We start from the raw sequence: 16815 nt of genomic DNA on the forward strand, positions 1-16815 counted from the left end.
CAGCAGGCTAAGAAACTCTCACAGTCATCACTGGCTACATAGTGGGTTCAGGATCAGCCTGGGCTACTTTCAATCCTGCCTTGAGATGAGAGCGGGAAAGAGATGTGTCTGATTTCCCCTCTCTTCTAGTTTGTGACGCCCCCCGACACGTACAGTGAAGCCCATGTACAGGCTCTCAGCAGATGTAGCCTCTCCATCTTGGATATCCTCCTGTCCACAGCCACAAGCCAAATACATTGACATAATTTATTCATACACTAAAAAAGTCCCTCTGTGATGAGACCAGCCAAGCAGACCCAGGACAGACACCGAAGGCAATAAATAGCCAGCCTGGTTTATCCATGAGAGCTGGGGACCAACCTCAGATCTCCATGGTTGCTTGGCAAGTACATAACCAGCTCGAGCCATCTCGCCAACCCCAAGCATTGGCCTCTCATTTTACTGATTAGACAAAATAATTTAAGCTTTTGTTTTGAGACCCACACAGTTCTACACAATACTAATCAGGACATGGGGCATGCCAGGTTGGTAACACAGGGAACCTCTTCCCAAATCAAGGACATTTCTGTGAGGTTTCGCATATAGAGATCATTTCATTCCCCATCATGGCATACATTAACAATCATTTCTATATTAATAACAGGGTTATAATGTTAATCTATTTTGTTTTTTTTTTTCAAATATCCATTCAGTGCCTGCCTTATTGCAATCACTAAGCAGGATGCTGGGGACATGGGCCAGTCATAGTGACACTGTTACCTCACAGTGCTCCAGTCAAGCAGAGAGGCAGCTAACAGTCATACAATCACAGGTGAACAAAACACACTGGTGAGAAATGCCACCAAGGAGAGATGTATGCGTCTCTAAGGGTCTCTAGAAAGGACTTTGACCTGGGAGTGGAGGCTGTGGAGACTGTCAGGAGAAGTGTAAAGGACAGCTACCTGTTAATTCCTGTAACAGGAAGTATGATCCAGACCAAGGGGGATTCATGTGCTGAGTGGGAGTCATCATGAGGAAAATATGGAAGCCTGAGAGAAGGCTGATGATCAAGAGCAGAGATACAAAGTATCAGCCTGTGACCGCCCTCATCAGCACCATTCACTCATTTCAACCATCATCCAGATGTTGGGTATTTATGCAAACTGCATAAAATGAAACTGAGACTCAGAGACACTCAAGTCCTCAGGGTCACACTCAATGGCGAGGGAGGATGAAGGACCAACTTCCACCAACTCTAAACACGAGCTGTTCCTACCACGTGACCCTTGTCACGTGCACCTTCACCACTTGATCCAATAGCTCACTTCTCAAAGCTGTCAAGTGGACATTGCATGTCTCCTAGCACCAAAGTCAGATGCTCACAGATGAATAGTAAATTAGACATGGCGCCAATGGTTAAATGCTTGCTGTTTGAGCACGAAAACCTGGATGCCCTGAGTCCACTGAAAGAGCCAAACATGGAAGCATGCATCTGCAATCCCAGCACAGGAGAGGCGGAGACAAGAGCTCACTGCCCAGAGAGACTAGCCAAGTAGGCAAGCTCAAGGTTCAACAAAAGGACCGTCTCTAAAATCAAGGTGAAGATCGATAGAGGAAACACCCAGTATCAAAGTCTGGTCTTTACATGTGCATACACACACACATGCTTCCCACATACATATATGTGGGTATACATGTGGGCACTCTACATATATACATATGTATTACATAGGTACGTACATACATATACACATGAATGAATAAGTGAACTAATAAATAAATAAATAAAACGGACAAATCCCAAGGCAGTAACCAACCCTGATGTCTACTGAACATTTCATGTGTGCTAAGTCCTAACTATACAGTTTCCAGAATTGCTTTTGAATTCTTCCAACGGCGTCTGGAAATGATGGTTTGGGGTGATCTTTGCTTTTATTACAGTTAAAAAAATGGAGTTGGAAGAATTCAGGGGTCCCTCCTGAGGCCTCTCTTCTTGTAAACATTGTAACTGGGCTCACACCTCTCCATCAGTAAACATTGTAACTGGGCTCACGCCCCTACATCAGTGCTGCAGCTTCCCAAGGACTGATCACTGCTGCTTGGTGACACAACAAGATTGGCTCTGTCCCCGAGGGCTGGCATATTTGGATCTTTGGGGAAGAATGTGTAGAATTTGAACTGGGGAAATACCTCAAGAGTGGGACATATATTGGGATGCCCAGCATCCCCAAAATGGCTTTCTGCTCTAATCTTAGATCTTCCCCCAAATCTGTGTTCTATGCAGAGTGTGAATTGACTTTGTTCAACCCAGAACCTGAATCACTTTGATTCATTTTGGCATTCGGAGTCATGAAGACAGGAACCTAGGAACCGGAAGTGGCTCTTTCTTTTCTTTTCTTTTCTTTTTTTCTTTTGAAAGTGGTTCTTTCTAAAGAGGAAACGACTTTGTACTTGTCCAGTATTGGCATGGATCTGGGTGTGGTCATGTGAGGCAGGGATCAAGCCTGCGTACACAATATGTCTAGCCAGACTTCCTGTTCCACCGTACGGGAAGCATGTGGAGTCTAGAGTCTAGCTTCCCTGCTTCAAGCCTGTGCTGTCCTTCCTTTTTTCCAGGGATGAGTACTGAGCTGGGCTTCAAAGGCTCTCTTTAGAATTCACAGAATTAATGACAGATGAACTGTAATTGCTCTCAAATATCTATCTCAGTTGGCTATTATCCACATTACATTCTGTTGCTGCAGTGTGATGTAAAAGCACTCTGACCAAAAAATGGTAAGGAAGAAAGGGGATTATTTTGGCATATGCTTCCAGGTCATGATCCATTACTGAAAGAAGTCAGAGCAGGAACCCAGGGCAAGAGCCTGCAGACAGGAACTCTGAAGGAACACTGTTTGCTAGCTCAGTCTCTGGTTCACTTCCTGAGTCATTTTTAGCTAGGTTGTTTTTGTTTAGTTTTGTCTTTTAATGTGTGTGGGTATTTTGCCTGCTTGTGCGTCTGTGAGGCATGTGCATGCAGTGCCCACTGAGGCCAGAAGAGGGCATCAGCTGCCCTGGAACTGGAGTTACAAATGGTTGTAAATCACCATGTGGGTGCTAGGAATCAAATCTGAGTTCTCTGGAAAAACAGGCAGTGCTCCTAACTGCGGGGTCATTTTCTGGCCCTGTCTAGTTTTTTGTTTGTTTGTTTGTTTGTTGTTTGTTTGTTTGATTGGTTGGTTGGTTTTGTTTAATACAGTCAAGGACCAGTTGTCCAAAGAATGGTGTCTTCAGGTTTCCATTGCTATAAAGAGACACCATGACCACAACAACTCTTACAAAGAAAAACATTTCATTGGGGCTGCCATACAGTTCAGAGGTTCAGTCTGTTATAATCATGGCAGGAAGCGTGACAGCATGCAGGCAGACACGGTGTTGGAGAGGTACCTGAGAGTCCTACATCCAGATAGATCGGCAGCAGGAGGAAAGAGTAACACTGAGTCTGGCTTGAGCTTCTGAGCCTCAAAGACCACCCCCAGCCCCCACCCCCCACCCTCATGATACACTTCCTCCAACAAGTCCACCCCTCCAATAACGCCATTCCCTGTGTGTCTGTGGAGGCCATTTCAGTTCAAAGCACCACAAATGGAATAGCACAGAGTGGGCTGAATTAATAATCAGGACAACCACTCACAGACACGCCTACCAACCAGCTTCTCCTCTCCGATGACTCTGGGAGACATCCAGTTGACAGTTAACACCAAGTAGGACAGATATTTAATTTAATCACTGTTTACGTAGAATCGCCCAGTCTCTTTGTCACAGGGCTCTGGTGAGGATTAAAGAGATGGTCTACCACTGGAATCATAGTGTGTACCCAGATATTCTGAAGTGTCCTCGTCCTGAGTCTCAGGGGGCAGGAGAGACTTCAGATTCATCGTACCTGACCCCAAACCCCAGCAGCACCGCTTCTGAGCGTCAGCATCTCATCCTCGATGTGAAACTGACAGTGTTAGCCTTCCGACAAGGGTGCAAACCCTCAGAAAACTCAAACCGTCCAGACTGCTGAAAGACCCCAGGGTAGATGGCGGAAGCAGTAAGTGACCTCACGGTCTCCTTTCTCGCTCCTAAATTTGTCCTCCAGATTAGATGAGACGGTCCAGGGGAATCCTTGGCGCTGTATCTGGCACACATGGAAATGCCAGAGAAATTTGGCTTTCTTCTTTATCCCCCCCTCCCCGGCCCTGACCCCTCCCCGCCCCCATGCCTTCTCAAAAAAACCACAAATCCCTTCTTGTTCTCTTCAGGTTTAAATCACAGGCCAGAATAGATATGCCATTTTATGTGAATAAATAAGACATCGTGAATACAGGTTTATTCAAAGCAGGCCTTGGGGTGGGGAGGAAGTTATGCCCCTGGCAAGGAACTGAGTCTCAAACCGACTTTCCTTCAATTGCTTTCATCTTTTTCCACCTCATTTTTTTCTCTCGCTCTGTGATTAGCCACCTCGAAAAATTCTACCTGTATGACGAAAATCCACTGGCAGCTGGAACAGGCTCAGGAGAGAGATGTACTGGACTTTTCCATTCAGGTGCTGATGATGGTGCTGGTGATGGTGGTGGTGGTGATGATGATGATGATGATGATGATGATGGTGATGATGGTGATGATGATGGTGATGGTGATGATGGTGGTGGTGGTGGTGGTGATGATGATGATGGTGGTGGTGGTGGTGGTGGTGGCGATAATGATGGTGATGGTGATGATGATGGTGGTGGTGGTGATGATGATGATGGTGGAGTTGGTTATGATGAGCTGATAGTGACGGGAATTTTGGTTGTACTGACATGACACATTTGTGGTGATGATGGTGGTAGTGATGAAGGTGTTGATATTGATGTGAGATTAGTAATGTTGATATGATAGGAACGATGGTGGTGAGATTATGATGGGGATGATTCTAGTGACATCAGTATGATGAGATGTTGCTGGTGGTGGTGGTGGTGGTGATGATGTTGGTGTTGATAGAATGAGATGATAAGGACCGTATTGGCAATGTCACCATGATTAGATGATCACTGTAATCATAGAGGTGGTGGTGGGAGAGAAGACACGAATGAGGTGATGGTGCTGTGATGCTCAGGTGATATTGACTGAGCGTGGTGACACTCACACAGAGAGCTACGCCTGCTGAAGTATCCACCGTCGTCACTGACACTGAGACAGGAGACTCACGCTCACTGAGCCTTGCTTTGGGTTGATTGCTCTGTCAGTCAACGTAGATCCAGAAGCCTCCTTTTTTGCTGCTTTCTTTAGCAAGAAGAATTGATGTGCTTTTAAGTGATCTCGGAAGACAGCAAAGGGACTGACTCCACCATCAGTCCCAAATTTAACTTTGAAGAAGCAAAAACTGTGGGAATAAGATAAGACACTGGGCACAGTGAAATCTACCCATAAAGGGCTCTGTGGAGACACCCATGGATTCCTGATAGTGTGTGCTGTGTGTGTGTATGCGTGTGTGTGTGTGTGTGTGTGTGTGTGTGTGTGTGTGTGTGCTATGTGTATGGTGTGTGTGCCCTGTGTGTGTGCTGTGTATCTGTGCTATGTGTATGGTGTGTGTGTGTGTGTGTGTGTGTCGTGTGTGTGTGTGATGGAACACAAGAGAGGCACCTGCATTTCCTTTTCATGGACACTCCCTCACCATACCTAGGAGAACTCTGTCCTCAGTTCCTGCAAATGGAGCCCGCAGGATAGCCTTCACTAACAAGAGTTGTTTGCTGTGATCTACAGAGCTGAGTCCTCGATTCACAAAGGCCAAGCGATGAGTGGTGAGGTCCAGCCCTTGTGTACGTAACCTCAGTTTCTCCCTTAAGCTCTGTAAGGGACATAGCAACGCTGACACCAGCTTCTGGGTGATGAAACAGACCCCAGAGAGGTGCAGTGACCAGCAAGACAAGACAGGTAGGACACAGAGGGGCTGGAATCAAGCATGGCAGAATTACAAACATTCTCCAAGCATCCTTCTGGTGCATCTCAGTCAAATTCCGTCAGGTGTTTACTACACGGAAGTATGAGGTGTAGACCGAGGTGTTTCTCTCAGAGCAAAAGTCACTAGAATAGGAGGGGTCCCTCCAGAGCCCAGATCTCAGCACAGACAACTTTCTACCACTCTGCCCCTGTTTTATGTGGTATTTTTTTCATCGATGAGAAAGAAAAATGTGTTTCTGGTTGTGTTATTTTCAATGCTACGTTACTCGATTTCGCAGTCAAATAATTCTATTTTGGTTCACCAGAGGATTGTGTCCTATCCAATTGTCTGCCAATGCTTTCTTTCCACATGTTTGCCAGGGCCTTCACTTTACCCCATGGCTGCCTTCCACTGGATTCTCTTGGATGCTGTAACCATGGTGATGGGTCCCTATTTTGATCATCTTTGCTCTGCCTTAGAAGCTGAGGAGCCAATCAGTATCTTTCCATTCCTGAATCATAAGAGGATGGAAAATGGGAGTGGAGGGGAGGCTTGTCAGCTGTCTCGGGAGGTGGGATTCTTGCTCCCCAGAATCCTGGGAAGGAACTGTAGACCAGCTAAGTCACAGGAGACGAATACAGACTCGAGTAACTGGGGCCTTGGGCTGGCTCTCTGCTAGCTTCCTGAGAACCTGATGCAGCCATGTCACCCCTCTGCTCCCAGCTGCCTCTCCTGCCATACGGCTGTACGAAGACCAAACTTACTGGTTCTCACAAACTAAGATCAGAGCGAAGGACAGAGCAGCTGCACAAGAGAGCATCTATCTGGTGCCCAGGGTGCCTTCGTTAACAGCCTGTTAACCAGGGATTGGGGACAGAAGCTCAAGTTTCTTAGCTCAGATGCAAGAACTCATGCTTTAAAAGCTGTGAGTGGTCAGATAGAGACAGGCAGAGGCTCGGAACCGTCTGCCCAGCTGGCCTACTTGGTGAGTTCCAGGCCAGTAGAAAACTGTCTGAAAAAATAAGACTGACAGTGTCTGAGGATATGCACCAGGAGTTACGTGCACATGCACTACTGAGTGCACACGCACACGTGCACATGCATGTACATGCACACACACACACATATGCACATGCGCACATGCGCACATGCACACACACACACATGCTCATAGTTGTTAGGATTAACCCTCAGCCCTATAATGTAGGTAGGTAGAGCTGTCTAATTATTTTAATCACGGGAAGACCAATCCCCGTCATGACAGGATAAGCCAAGCCCCACCTCCTGCCTAAGTGATCCCCATTAAATAAAGACAAGCAAAAACTCGTGAGAGACCAGGCACTTGGTGTCTGCTGGGACCTCAATTTGGCTGGAGCTGAGACCTCAGAGATGAACAGAGGCTGATCCCACCTACAGACCATCCTCAGCCCACACAGAGGATAGACCACCAAGAGGTAGCCTGTGCTCTGCATTATCACAAAGCAGGTATTAAGCCAGAGGGAGATGGGAAGCAAGGCTGAGTCTGGAAAGATGACACAGACAGACCACAGCTCCTGGATGCTGTGTGACAGATGCTCATGGGGTTTTTCCTCCATTCCAACAGTGGAGCACGGTTTCTATGAGGGTGACTGAAGGACTAGGGGTGAGCAGTGTAGTAGATACTCACCGGGACCTCAGACCAACTCTCATGGGACCTCCACACTGGCACTGAAGCTCAGGGCAGGGCATCTGCCAGGTTGGCTCAGCGTGGTATTTGCTAGAATGCAGACTACCCTATAAAAATTGGAAGGGACGGAGGAAAGAAGGAGAGAGTCTCCCTAGGAGACGAGCATAATTTCCCTTCGACACCACCCATGCATAAAATGAGTAATGCTCACAGTCAGTCTCTTACAGACAGATCAATAGACAATAGTGTAAGACATTTAGAGCAGTGTCCAGCACGTGACAGCTGTCCAGCGAGGGTGTCCTCGGGCTTTACAGAGTCCAGGAAAGCATGAGGAAGTGAGAAACGTTTCCAGAGCACCATGTACGTTATTTGTCTCAGAGACTGATGTTCTGCCATGAGGTTTGCACATCTGGCTTAAGAAATACCTTTCTGGGTCAGACTTAGAGGGGAGTGCCTACAGCTTCTGAGGCCAGATACAAGTATAACTCAGAGCAGGAAGGGAAAAAGGAAGGGAGGAAAAGATGAAAGAAGGATGGAGGAAGAGGAGGGAGAGAGGAAGAAGAGAGAGGGAGAAATAGGAGGAAGGAAGGAAGGAAGAGGAGGGAAAGAAGGGGGAAAGAGAGGAAGGGAAGGAAAGAGGGAAGAAAGGGAGAGAGGAAGAGATGGAGGAGAGGGCAGAGGGAGGGAGAATAAGAGGGAGAGAGAAGGAAGAAGGGAGGGAGAGAGAAGAGAAGGGGAGGAAGAAAAGGAGAAAGTGGAGAAAGGAAGAAAGGAACCCTGGCATTTCAAACGGGGGACCAACAGATGATGACACTAATGGCTAACACTTACTGGGCACATGAATACAAGTGACCATTTCTGGGGCACCAAGGGGCCAAGGAGAAAGAAAAGGACAGTGTGAGGGATCGTATGGTGGCACCTGCTTCAAACACAGGCCAAAGGAGCAAGGGAAGGAAGCTGAGCAGGAGTCAGGCACATGGTGGATGGGGGTAGAGCTCCCTGGATGGCGAGGTAAGAACAGTCATTGCCACTGGTTGCAGGTGGGCATGGGACGTGTCAGGGCTACGTGGAGAGCTGGATTCTCCACTCTACCCCTGAGCCCTGACAACCTCTCGTGGTGTTTAAACAGGCAAAGGTCCAATTTTCTTCTTCTTCTTCTTCTTCTTCTTCTTCTGCTTCTGCTTCTGCTTCTGCTTCTGCTTCTGCTTCTGCTTCTGCTTCTGCTTCTGCTTCTGCTCCTGCTCCTGCTCCTGCTCCTGCTCCTGCTCCTGCTCCTGCTCCTGCTCCTGCTCCTGCTCCTGCTCCTGCTCCTGCTCCTGCTCCTGCTCCTGCTCCTCCTCCTGTTCCTGCTCCTCCTCCTCCTCCTGCTCCTCCTCCTCCTCCTGCTCCTGCTCCTCCTCCTCCTGCTCCTCCTCCTGCTCCTCCTCCTCCTGCTCCTCCTCCTGCTCCTCCTCCTCCTGCTCCTCCTCCTCCTGCTCCTCCTCCTGCTCCTCCTCCTCCTGCTCTTCCTCCTCCTGCTCTTCCTCCTCCTCCTCTTGCTCCTGCTCCTACTCCTGCTCCTCCTCCTCCTCCTGCTCCTCCTCCTCCTGCTCTTCCTCCTCCTGCTCTTCCTCCTCCTCCTCTTGCTCCTGCTCCTACTCCTGCTCCTCCTCCTCCTCCTGCTCCTCCTCCTCCTCCTGCTCCTCCTCCTCCTCCTGCTCCTCCTCCTCCTGCTCCTCCTCCTCCTCCTGCTCCTACTCCCTCCTCCTCCTCCTCCTCCTCCTCCTCCTCCTCCTCCTGCTCCTACTCCCTCCTCCTCCTCCTCCTCTTCCTGCTCCTGCTCCTGCTCCTGCTCCTGCTCCTGCTCCTCCTCCTGCTCCTCCTGCTCCTGCTGCTCCTGCTCCTCCTGCTCCTCCTGCTCCTCCTGCTCCTCCTGCTCCTCCTGCTCCTCCTGCTCCTCCTGCTCCTCCTCCTGCTCCTCCTCCTCCTTCTTCTTCATTAACATTTACTGTGGATAATGCGTGGGGTGGATGAGAGGGATTAAAACATGCACTAGACTCCAGTGAGGAATGATGGGAGCTGGCAAAGAAACTTGAGAGTCTTGGATTGTACTGATTGTATAGGGGCCATGATCATGGGAAGCAGAAGAGTAGAGCAAGAAGTTGTGGGTCATGCAGAAGACAACAGGAGTCTAGGAAGTGAAGAAACAGCAACTTAAGGAAATGTGGATGAGGGAATAAACCCTGTAGGCTTCCTAATTTAAGACCTGGGGGTTTCAGAGGATGAGAATACATTCCAGCTCTTTCTCCATCTTCAGGAACCAGTCCAGCTCACAGTAACGCCTTCCCAGGCTCTGTCCCACAGAAAGTTCATGGTGATCAAAGGAACACACTCCTTTTACGGGTCCTGAGATGGAAATAGGAGGCGTCCCCATGTGTACGCTCCTTCCTGGTTTTCCTCCTAACTGAACTCCTTCCTCCTGTCTGTCTCCATCCTTTGAACACAACTACTAAATAGTCCCAACTGGGGGTAGCAGGGGAGATTTACTCCCGAGATGAACCGGAGTCGCATGCTGTTTTTTGCAGAATGATTTAATGTCCTCTTCAGCATGCCCATGACAGCTGAAATATCCCCTAATGACTCAGTTTGGCGGCAGAGTTCTGTGGATCCGGGCAAGGCTGAGGAGGATGTCAAATGTCAATAAATGAGCGATCTGTAATTGTAGCAGTTTGACGCCGAGGCAAGCCAGGGAACGGTGGCGAGGTCACAAGGTCGCAGAGGGTTGACAAAATGCAAGCACCCGAGAGTTCTTGGAGTCAACCAGACCAAAAAAAAAAAAAGGTGTCCCATCTTTTACTCCCTGCAGGCTGGATTGCTCTGTCCCAACCCCCTCTTCACACACACACACACACACACACTCACACACACACACACACGTTCCCTAGATGTCAGAGCAATACAAAGTCCCCTTGGTCCTTTTCTATGTAGAGTCCACATGGCCTTGGGTCTTGAGTGTCCCCACAATCTCTTCTTGGTCTTGCTCACTTAAGTTCTCATGGCCTGGGCCAGAAATTACAATTTTTTTCTGTTCTGCTTGCTTTCTGACAGCATGATTTAAAGGGGAAAGGTCTATGTCAAGGATCCAAGAGTGTCCCTAACAATGGAGGTAAAGACCCTCCTACAAATACGCCATTTGTGGTCTTGCACTTTGACAAGCATGCATGAACTGGAAGAGGCCAGGAATGCTGGCAAGTCAGAGACACTTAGAGAAGCATTTGCTTAAGCACTGGGTGCATTTCCTCAGGCTCACCTTATCAAGCTGTGACCTCAGAGACACCGGGTTACCCGATCAAAACCGCACAGCCCCTCTGTCCTCCAGCTAATTTTCAAATTACATATATCATGGTAAAGAAGCCGTCGTGGTGAGCCTTACGGGCTATTTTCAAGATCTTAAATAGGAAATTATAACTGAACACTAACACTTGCCTATAAATCCCAGGAAGCGCCATGGTGTCTGGGACGACAGGACTTTCACTGGGAAGAACAGCAGGATTAGAAAGCAGGGGTAATTTTTAATCGAGGACCTTGTAAGCCTAGCACCAAGAGTCCGGGTTTTCATGAAGCCAAGGGGTTTACCACCTCTGCAGCTGTCTTGTCTGTGTCTCTTGCAACCGTTTATTTCTATTACGTGTATGTGTGTGTGGGGGGGTGTGCACATGCATGCAGGAGCCCAAGGACAACAGGAAAAGGCACTGGGTCCCCTGGAGCTAGAGTTACAGCAAGTTGTGAGCTGCCAACCCAAGCTGAGAGCTGAACTCAGGTCTTCCGAGAGAGCAGCACCTGCTTCTTGCCACTGAGTCTTCTCCCCAGTTCTGGGACAGTTTTTGGTTTTGAAAGGGAGAGTTTGTCACAGGCTGAAAGATCTGTCCTGAAGCTCAGTAGGGACAGCAGAGAGTCTTTGGGCCATGTCATTCTCTACAGCATGACTTCCGGCTACTGGGCAGGGAGGCAGGCCTTTTAAACACGGGGAGGTGGGATATGTGGATTGGGCTGGCTCAGTCTCAGCCCAGGTTGTATGACTCAGTAGCAGTAGGAGCAAAATGTCCTGACCCAGCGAGACTGGCCTTGAACTCGCCGTGTAGACTGGCTTAGCCCTGACCTTGAGGAGAACCTTGCATGTCTTTCTTCCTGAGCTGGGATTACAGAGTGTGCCTTCATATCCATCTGGGAGGTAGTGCTTTAGAGCCTGGGCCCTGGAAGCAGGCAGAGCAACTTGTTCTTACAGCAAAGAACCATTAGTCTTTGGACTCGCTGTTTCCTCAGCCCCTTGCATACCATCTACATCTGCTTTTATGATACAGTGGCAAGTTGGATAATTCCAATGAGACCGTGTGGTTCGCTGTTGCCAACATCTTTACCTCCTGGTCTTCTATAGGAACTTTAATGACTCCAGATGTAGGCAGAAGTTTTTTTTTTTTTAATGTCATGCTACTAAAGGTGAGGTTAACCTGATGAGAAGAAAATCAGAAGGATTATTCCTGAAACTTCTAGGGCAGAACCAACACGTGTGATGCAGTAGTTCTCATTACAGTGTAGGCTTGGAGTTCTGGCTTTTGACCTGCAGGTTTTACTAGCCAGGTGAACCAGAGGAGGAGAGATAGAAAGGCCTAAAGGTGGCCGATGAATCCATCCCAGCATCAGTGTGTGTTTAAGCAGCATGAAAAGGCATTTTAGCATCAAGAAAAATGAATACAGCAATGGAGAGAGACAAGAGAGAAGGAAGGAAGCCCATACGTTCTAGTCTGGGGTCATTAACAGCTAGTCACTTCAGAATCGGAACAATAAGCAGATGTCAGGAGAGTAACAAGATGGCACTGATCGAGTTCCACGAGATAAGGTGGATTCACAATCATTTCTTTCCCAATGACCCTAAGCATCACTGTCTCAGTCTGGGATCCACAAGACTAACACTGTGCCCCGCTTCCACAGAGGGTAAAGAGGGATTTCTTCTCTCCCAGTCTCTCCTGGAAGCCTTCTGATAGGTCCATCAAGCACTGGGTCCATGTTTGATTGGCACAATCAACAAATAACCATTCTTTCATGAGAGCTTGTGCAATGCCAGGGCATGTGCCCAGTGTGGGGCCAGGCAGTCATAGCATTTGACCGAGAGTGAAAGCCAACCGGAGAAACTCCCTTGTTTTGCCTGATGAAGCCGGGTGTGGTCCTACAACATGTGAACACAAGAGATTTTGATAAGCAGAGTGAACATAGAGTGTACTCGTAAAGCTTTGTAAGCTACATATTGTTTTTCAGGGAACTTGATGGGTGTGAAGTCTCATCAAAGGAAAGATCTCAGTCATGGATTAGGCGCCCTTGGATTCAGTGAAAACCATAGACTCAATGGCATGCACACTCCCCCCCATTGACTCAGCACACACACACACACACACACACACACACACACACACACACACCTTCTGCTTTCTCAAATGTGGGACCTTGCTGCTGTGTACCTGTGTTTCTCAGTGTCTGCCCCGTTTGCCCCCCCCCCCACTCACGGTGGTTCCGGATGAACCCTCTGACTTGGTTCACCCAGAACTTGAAGAGAACATTAGGCTCTCTCTGAAAGCCTATGATGTATCTTTGCAAAGGACAGAGTGGCAGAAAGGTTCAAAGACAGAGTAAAAACCAACAAGAGCAACTTGCTGGAGCAAGTCAGCATGCAAGGTACAGATCTTAAAGCAGGCTTGCTAAGCCAGGCTTAGTGGCCCATGCCTGTAATGTGACTTCCCCTCCTTTCCTGCCTTACTGTGAAGATCCTTGGAGACTGTGTGCATAGGACATAGAGCCTGTTACACTTGTCACAAAAACCTGGAGGCGTGAAGGACTTCATTGAAACCATGTGCACAGTCGTACTCCTTCGGCACCCCCCCTCTCCCAGTCACAAGGTGTTTTATTACCTGTTCCCAAAGCCGGCCACTTTGCATCAGAAATTATATAGGATAGCCACGAGTGACTTTCCATGATACCACGTGGCAGAGCAAGCAAATTAACACCAGAGGCAATAAATGCCAGGCTTGAGCATGAAATACATCCCCATCACCCTGGAATTAAGAATTTTAAAATAAGGCTCAAATCACCCAGCATCACATAAACAGAGTTTGCCATGCTCTGCCCTGGGCTGTGGAAAGCATCGTGATGAATGTGATTGCACATCTGTGTAATTTGTCCTTCTCCTTTTTCCTGCATGGACATCGAACTTGAACCTAGAACCTTCTGTGTGCCAGGCAAGAGCTCTGCCCCTGAGCTATGTATCTCCAGCCCTGTCCTCTCTTCTTCCTCATTGCCCAGTCAGCAGACACATTCCTCAGTGCGGTCTCTGGAAGTGCATCGTGAGCAAGGGAGAAAGCCAGTGGTCTGATGGAGCCGCTGGGCTGTTTGGTGACAATCAAACCCAATACTGTCAATGCTGAGAGTACATAGCCGTGGGACCAGACGGAGTAGATAACCTTAGAGGAGTGGTCACGGGAGCACTTTCTGAATCCTGAATGATGGAAATGTGTCCACAGAGTTAGGGAAACAGAGCTCTGGGTAGAAGTCACAGTGCATGCAAAGGTTCCCAGGCAGGAGGAAGTCCGACATGTCCAAAGCATTGTATAATTCAGGAGTGACAGACTGTCCTCAGAAGACCTGCCGGTAAATGTGTGAGGCTTTGCAGGCCATGCAGTAACTGTTGTAACCACATCCCTCGGCTGTGCCAAAGTAGCCACAGGTGCTATGTAAATTATATGTAAATGAGTGGGTGTGGTCCAGTCCCAGGAAAACTTAATTCACAAAATCAAGTGCAGGATTGGATTGGCCGACTGTTGTTTTACAGTTGGACAACCTGGTGTGTAGAAGGGTAATGCCTGAGAGGGTCTCAGAGACAGACTACATCTCATCAAATCAAAACACAGCAAAATAAAAACGGGGCTAAGACTTACTGAAGACCAACTATGTCCCAGGCACCTTTTAAAGATCTTTGTAAGTGTGTCCTTGATCTCTCCTGACATCACACCACATCCATCCCATCAGCAAGCTTGAAGACCACTGTCCCTAAAGCCAACAGAAGCCCTGTGATTTGTCACCCCACCCAGCCTATAGCTAATGATGCTGGAATTCTCTTTTAATTCAAATATCTTCTCAGAAATTGTCCTGAGAGGCCTTCATAGGATGGATTGTGGGCATTTAAGATGCATATACGATGTCTAAAGCTCACATGGGGTGTCAGCAACCTCATCTTTTCAGAATCTTGGATTTAAATATGATCTGGGGGATCCTGTGGCCCAGGAAACAGACAATTTTAAAATATCAAAAAAGGGGGAGCAGAAATAAAGGAAGCATTAAGAGACACTGAGAGACAGGCAGGGAGGTACTCACCTTTAATCCTAGCATTCAGGAGGCAGAGGCAGGGGCAGGGGCAGGGGCAGGGGCAGGGGCAGGGGCAGGGGCAGGGGCAGGGGCAGGGGCAGGGGCAGGGGCAGGGGCAGGGGCAGGGGCAGGGGCAGGGGCAGGGGCAGGGGCAGGGGCAGGGGCAGGGGCAGGGGCAGGGGCAGGGGCAGGGGCAGGGGCAGGGGCAGGGGCAGGGGCAGGGGCAGGGGCAGTCAGCTCACTGTGAGTTGAAGGACAACCTGGTATACATAGGGTGTTTCTGGCTAACGACTAGGAAACTAAATAAAATGGGACTAAGACTTACTGAAGAGTACCTAGTGAGAAGAAAGAGACAGAGAAAGGGAAGGAAGAAGGGACACACACATACAGAGAGACAGACACAAAGAAAGACAGAGTGAGAGACTGACTGACAGACAGACAAACAGACAGAGATAGAGAGAGCCACGGGTAAATGAGAGGTCTCACATCTTGCGCACAGTAGGTCTCAGGACATCCCTTTTATAACTTCTTGGAGCTGCAGCAAGGTCTAATGTGGAGGAGATTCTTTTTTTCTATTAATTTATTTATTCACTCTATAACCAGATCACAGCCCCCTTCCTCTCAGTCCCCCCTCACATAGCCCCTCCCTCAACCCCCCTCCTCTTCTCCTCTGAGAAGGAGGAGGCCCCACTGGGTACCAACCCACCCTGGCACGCCAAGTCACTTAGGACTAGATGTAGCCTCTCCCACAAGGCAGCCCAGTTAGGCGGACAGGATTCACTGGCAGGCAACAGAGTCAGGGACAGCCCTCGTTCCAGTTGTTGGGGGACTCTCATGAAGATCAAACTGCACTTCTGCTACCATGGGGGGGCCCTAAGTCCAGCCTATGTATGCTTTTTGGTTGGTAGCTCAGTCTCTGGGAGCTCCCAAGGATCCAGGTTAGTTGACTTTGTTGATCTTCTTGTTGGGTCCCTATCATGGGGAAAGATTCTTAAGTCGGTTTTACAGATGGGGAAGTGGCCAGGGACTGAGATAAAAAAAATGTTCATCTAGGTCACACAAGCACTCACTGATAGGCTGGATTCAGTCTTTCTGGAGCCCCCAAAACACACCAGTGAGCCTCCCCTCGTGGAAGGAAAGTAGAGGTCTGCTTCCTTCGGCAGTTGAACATGACCCAAGTTCATGAGGGATGAACAGGTATGGCTCCCGTCCACTGCCGGGCAAGCATCCCTACTGGGTGGCGATTTGAATCAAGTGTTGAAGGGTTTGGGTGAAAGGAGGTGGCGTTTCAGAAAGCAACAAACCCTGTGGTCCCTCTGTACTCCGTGTGAAGTTTCTGACCAGAGTGCAGGGCGAGGGATTCCTCCATCCTCTGTCTTTTTCTTCCATCCTTAGAGCTCCACAGCCTCCAACACGGGACCGAACGCTCAGGCTGCTGCGGGTGGACCAGGCTGCTGCGGATGGATCCGGCGCCGGTGCCTGCTAAGCATCGTTTCTCCCGTGTGAGCCCGCCACCTCCATTTCCGTCACGTGTGCCCATCTTTTTCAGTCTAATGAACTCCAACCATCAGCGCAACTTAAGTTCGGCTGTCTGTTCGTGCATGCTTAATATTAAAAATGTACTAACAGTGTGGCTGAGAAATCAAATTATGCACATAAATATGCTGGCATAGCAGAGGCGGCGGCAGAAGCTGAACTTAGCAGAGCTGACGCCAGTTCACATTTGCAAATCGCCCGTCAATCTGTCATTAAACATGTTATCAAATGATGATAAGTGTATGCTTCTTGCTTGCATTGGTGAGCCGACTCCTCTTGTTGATGCACCGTAATGGGA

At 48.7% G+C, this 16815-nt stretch overlaps 1 protein-coding gene across 7 annotated transcripts in view; it reads left to right on the plus strand.

Annotated features, from left to right (window-relative positions):
- Nucleotides 1-16815, plus strand: part of Tshz2 (teashirt zinc finger homeobox 2) — a 441921-nt gene that overhangs the window by 265608 nt on the left and 159498 nt on the right. For 2 of the 7 annotated variants that reach the window (XM_076930295.1, XM_076930297.1), the window contains exon 3: nt 4461-4792. The exons of 2 other annotated variants lie outside the window; for them this stretch is intronic. In XM_076930295.1, the coding sequence (XP_076786410.1) occupies nt 4461-4777 (317 nt within the window). In that variant the 3' untranslated portion in view covers nt 4778-4792. Of the gene's footprint in view, nt 1-4460; nt 4793-5668; nt 5787-16376; nt 16750-16815 lie in introns of those variants that run through there. 3 more of the 7 variants (XM_076930296.1, XM_034494873.2, XR_013109036.1) reach the window with 2 other exon arrangements.

Source organism: Arvicanthis niloticus, chromosome 2 (assembly GCF_011762505.2).
Source record: "Arvicanthis niloticus isolate mArvNil1 chromosome 2, mArvNil1.pat.X, whole genome shotgun sequence".
In the NCBI taxonomy this organism is placed as follows: Eukaryota; Metazoa; Chordata; class Mammalia; order Rodentia; family Muridae; genus Arvicanthis; species Arvicanthis niloticus.